The sequence below is a fragment of the Pygocentrus nattereri genome, chromosome 23 (assembly GCF_015220715.1).
Source record: "Pygocentrus nattereri isolate fPygNat1 chromosome 23, fPygNat1.pri, whole genome shotgun sequence".
Taxonomy (NCBI): Eukaryota; Metazoa; Chordata; class Actinopteri; order Characiformes; family Serrasalmidae; genus Pygocentrus; species Pygocentrus nattereri.
Window position 1 is genome coordinate 33,251,703 of NC_051233.1, and position 5,000 is coordinate 33,256,702.

At 41.3% G+C, this 5,000-nt stretch overlaps 1 protein-coding gene across 1 annotated transcript in view; it reads right to left on the reverse strand.

Moving 5' to 3' along the window:
- Window positions 1–2,031, reverse strand: part of zdhhc15a (zinc finger DHHC-type palmitoyltransferase 15a) — a 36,364-nt gene extending 34,333 nt beyond the window's left edge. Inside the window, exon 1 of the mRNA XM_037533515.1 lies at window positions 1,888–2,031. Coding sequence (XP_037389412.1) covers window positions 1,888–1,975 — 88 coding nt within the window. The 5' untranslated portion in view covers window positions 1,976–2,031. The remainder of the gene's footprint in view (window positions 1–1,887) is intronic.
- Between the last annotated feature and the right edge of the window lie 2,969 nt (window positions 2,032–5,000).

A 5,000-nucleotide genomic window follows, 5' to 3' on the forward strand; every position in this document is an offset into this window, starting at 1 on the left:
GCATAAACAACAACAAACAACATCAGCACCGATAAACAACAACAACAACCACAACATCAGCACCAACAACATCAGCACCAAGGACAACCCACAGCATAAACAACAACAAACAACATCAGCACCGATAAACAACAACAACAACAACAGCACCAACAACATCAGCACCAATAACAACCCACAGCATAAACAACAACAAACAACATCAGCACCGATAAACAACAACAACACCAGCACCAACAACATCAGCACCAATAACAACCCACAGCATAAACAACAACAAACAACATCAGCACCGATAAACAACAACAACACCAGCACCAACAACATCAGCACCAATAACAACCCACAGCATAAACAACAACAAACAACATCAGCACTGATAAACAACAACAACAACAACACCAGCACCAACAACATCAGCACCAATAACAACCCACAGCATAAACAACAACAAACATCAACACTGATAAACAACAACAACAACAACAACAACAACATCAGCACTGATAAACAATAACAACAACAAACAACATCAGCACCAATAACAACCTACAGCATAAACAACAACAAACATCAGCACTGATAAACAACATAAACAACAGTACTGATTTACACAGCCTTTAAAACAAATATAAAACATGACACCACAGCCATTAATACAATACTAATTATTATTATATTATTATTATTATTACTACCAATATCTGAAATAGTGCTGAGTCAGGTTTAATCTCAGTTGCGCTCGTTTCCAAACGAGCCCAATTATTAACACACATATTTTGAAAAATGTCTAAGTAAAGCTCCACACTATTAGCAAAAAGGGTTCTAGATAGTACCAAAAGGTTTTCTTTGGCTAGTAACAGTGATAAACCATCTACAGCACATCTTCAGAAGTAAGGAACCCTTTAATCATGCAAAGGGCTTTTTGAGTGTTTGTGGTTCTACACAGAACCATTTTCTTTACTGAATAAAATGGTTCTTGTATTGTTATGATGTAACAACAGAATACCCATTTGGGCACTATACAGAACCCTGGTCAGAAACGTCCTACCCAGAATCACCTACAGCACATTTCACATCAATCTGAAGAAACATTTTATGGTGAAAAGAACACTTTATTTATGCAAAGGGTTCTTTGTTCATGGTTCTATATAGAACCCTTTATTTTACTAAAAAAAACCCTTGACAAACCATCTGTTTTAAATGTGTAACAATAGAGGAACCGTGTCCAGTGCTTTGTAGAGCCCTTTTCAAAAAGGTTCTAAACAGAAACATCTACAGCACATTCTTAAGAACCCTCAAATCATACCGAGAGTTCTTTGTTCTATTAAAACCATTATCCTTACTAAGTATGCACCAACAGAGGAACCATTTTTGGTGCTATATAGAACACGTTTATAAAACCCATCTACAGCACATTCTTAAGAACCCTTTCACAGCGCAAAGAACCTTAAACCATTTAAAGAGTTCTTTGTTTAGAGTTCTATATAGAGCCACTCTCTTTACTAAAGAACCCTCAAAGAACCACCTTTTTGCACCTTGCAACAAAAGAGGAACCATTTTTGGTGCTACACAGAACCTTTTTGAAATATACAACAGATTCTCCATCAGTCTGAAAAACCATCAGTTCATCCAACATCAAAAGTTCTTATAAAAATAATGCATGGCCATGACTTAGTAAGGCGTGGGAACAAGATCCTAATGCGTGGCCACGACTTAATCTTCTCATTCCCACGCCTTATTAACGCGTGGGAACGTGATCCTAACGCAGTATTGTTTTATTTATATAAGATGTCACCAGCATGGCTCCGTTATACAGACCCTCTTTCTTGACTTAAAGAACCCTTGAAGAACCATCTTCTTCTAAGAGAGTAAAGGAAAACTTACACAGACAGAGCTGAATGACGTAAGCGTAGTAGGACCACACGACCACGGCGGTCACTATCAGCACCGGAACCCACCGGAGAACCTTCATACTGGAACAGCAGCAGCTTCTGACCTGCCGCGTCGAACCGGGCAGTTCTAGGCATTCAAAACCCACCCGTTTTCCGGAAAGCCCCGCCCTCCGCGCCGCTATTGGTTACTTCATACTTTTTACCTTTTTTTTTTAATAGCCATAAAAAAAAAAAACAAGAGGTACAAAAAAAAAAAACATACAAAACCAGAAAATATACATCCAGTCATTCATCCCAGGAGCACCCAGAGAAAAAAAACAATAATAATCAATAAAAACAATAATAATCAATAAAAACAACACCCGAGCTGCACTGACCGCCGTCAGCGCCGGATTTCAGGAATATGAAAGCGGAGCAGGACAGAGAACAGCGCGCGGCTGAAATCTCCCCAGATCTGCACTAAATCGGGTTCAGAGCATTTCAGACTGAACGACTCCTCTACAGTCTGACACGCTGACGACCCCTCTCACCTCAAAACCACATCCAACATAAACATCCCACACCGGCCCCTGGAATATTCCCAAACTTTCCCAACGACGTGCTGCACGTCCGCCCAAAACGCTCCTCTGTAAACACGGAGATGAAGCTCATCATTTCTCTGAAGCACAACAGGTCACTTCATATCTGCTGAAGCTCTGCGCCCATTTACTGGACACCTTCTGTGCAGCTGCTTGTAATCGTGTGTAATTATCATCAATAACGTATTATTTGGGATTTTCCATGATTTTCCCACTGCAGGACGACCAGAACCATCCTGCAGCAGGGAGTCACGTATCTAAGAGGCTCATCATCATCATCATCATCTCAACATCATCAACACCGCCAGTAAAGCTGTTCCCAGACAAACCGCCCTAAAGAGCTCGATTCTTTCGGCTTTGCTGGTGTTTCACTCTGAACTCTCAGACAGCATCAAACAGCTGTGCTGCCAGGAGATCTTCATTAATCCAAACACCTGTGCGGTGAAGTTCACTCCACGCCCCGCCCATTCGACGACTCTTCGTCCACGCCCCGCCCCTCCCGCGCTGCTATTGGCTCCTAGCTCATACTGACAGCCCTGGTAGAAGACCAAGACGACCAGGAGGTTTGATTACTAACCAATCGCAGCAGAGATGGGCGGGGTTTTACGTCAACGCTCGCAGCCCATTAAAAAAACTAAGCCACAGCGCCCCCTGGCGAAAACAAACCGCAAGCGTTTGGGATACAGTTGAGTTTATTAGTCTTACAATTAAAGTCACACAGACACAAAATCAAAACACTTCTCAGACCGACACTCAGCCACATATTCAGCTTGTAAACGTGTTAAAGAGCAAAACACAAAAAAAAAAAAAAAAAAACCCAGATCAGGCGAAACGTCATGACCACCTCCTCGTTTCTGTGCTCCCTGTCCACACCACCACCACGTCAGTGTTACTGCAGCACTGAGAATGACCCACCACCCAAACAGTACCTGCTCTGTGAGGGTCCATGGGGGTCCTGACCACTGAAGAACAGGGTAACAGAGTATCAGAGAAACAGATGGACTACAGTCTGTAACTGTAGAGCTACAGAGACCAGCTATACAGTAAGTGGAGCTGATGAGATGGACAGTGAGCGCAGGTCAACGTTACGCCCGATCGGTGAAGATCCTCTGTACTCGTCGTCTTTGGCTGCGTATTTTAAAACTTCTACGCACAACACAGTGTTAGACTAGTCCACAGGTTTCAGTTCAAGTTTACATTCTTTTTATTTCTTCTATGAGGTAGAAAACAGTCCAGCTGAGACCCCCCCAGTTAAACGTGTCCCACCACGGAACAGAGCTGCTCATCACACACTAAATACTTGATGCTCTGAGCTTCTGAGAACAGGTCCATGTCAGTTTGTGCCAACAATGAGAGGCAATAACTAACATTTCCGTTGAGTCTGGTGCTCATTCCTTATTTACTGTGAACTGGATTAGAACCCATCCATCCTTCAGGTTCTTATGATTAGAAGAACTGTAATGCAACAGAGGAGAATACGAGGGAACTCTGAGAACCCACTCGGCTTCACAGACGCTTATTTCCTAAACTAAATGAGCCCTGACGCTAATCCCATAAATCAGCACAAGCATGATCATCTACACTCAAAGGTTCTTCAAGGGTTCTTCAGTAAAGAAAATGGTCCTATATAGAAACATGAACACTCAAAACACATCTGCTTGGTTCACAGGTTCTTTGAGTGTTCATGGTTCTACACACAACCATTTTCTTTACCAAAGAACCCCTTTATGCACTGCACTGTGAAAGCGTTCTTCAGATTGATGGAGAACATGCTGTAGATCTCTCTACATAGAACCTTTTTGAAAAGGATTCGTCCATTGTTACATATTTTAAAAATACGGTTCTTCAGGAGTTCTTTAGTAAAGAAAACCGCTCAATATAGAACCATTTACACAAACAACGCTCTGCATGATTAAAGGGTTCTTTGCATCATGAAGTGGTTCTTCAGATTGATGGAGAATGTGCTGTAGATGGTTTCTGAAAAGGGTTCTATTTAGTACCCAAAAGGGTTCTTCTATTGTTACAAGCTTGACATCATAACAGAAGAACCCTTCTTGGTGCGGTTGATGGTTCTATTCTACACAGAACCATCAACAGCACATTGTTTAGAACCCTTCCATGATGCAAAGAACAATTTAATAACACAAAAGATTCTTTGAGTTTTCATGGCTCTATACAGAACCATTTTCTATTTTAAAAAATCAAAAGAACCATCTTTAACAGTGTATGGCATCAACAGAAGAACACAGAAGAACATAGAACCATCAACACATTCTCCATCAATCTGAAGAACCCATTCACAACGCAAAAAAAAAATCTTTATTCATGCAAAGGTTTTTTTGAGTCCTCATGGTTCTATACAGAACTTTAGTAAAGAACCCTTGAAGAACCGTCTTTTTAAGGCTGTGTTTGGCTTCACGACCCAGCTAGAAACTTTCTTCAGCCTCATTAGTTTCTGTTACAGTCTGAAAAAAGATGGTTCCTCAGGGGTTCTTTAGTTAAAAATGGTGCTATATAGAACCATGAA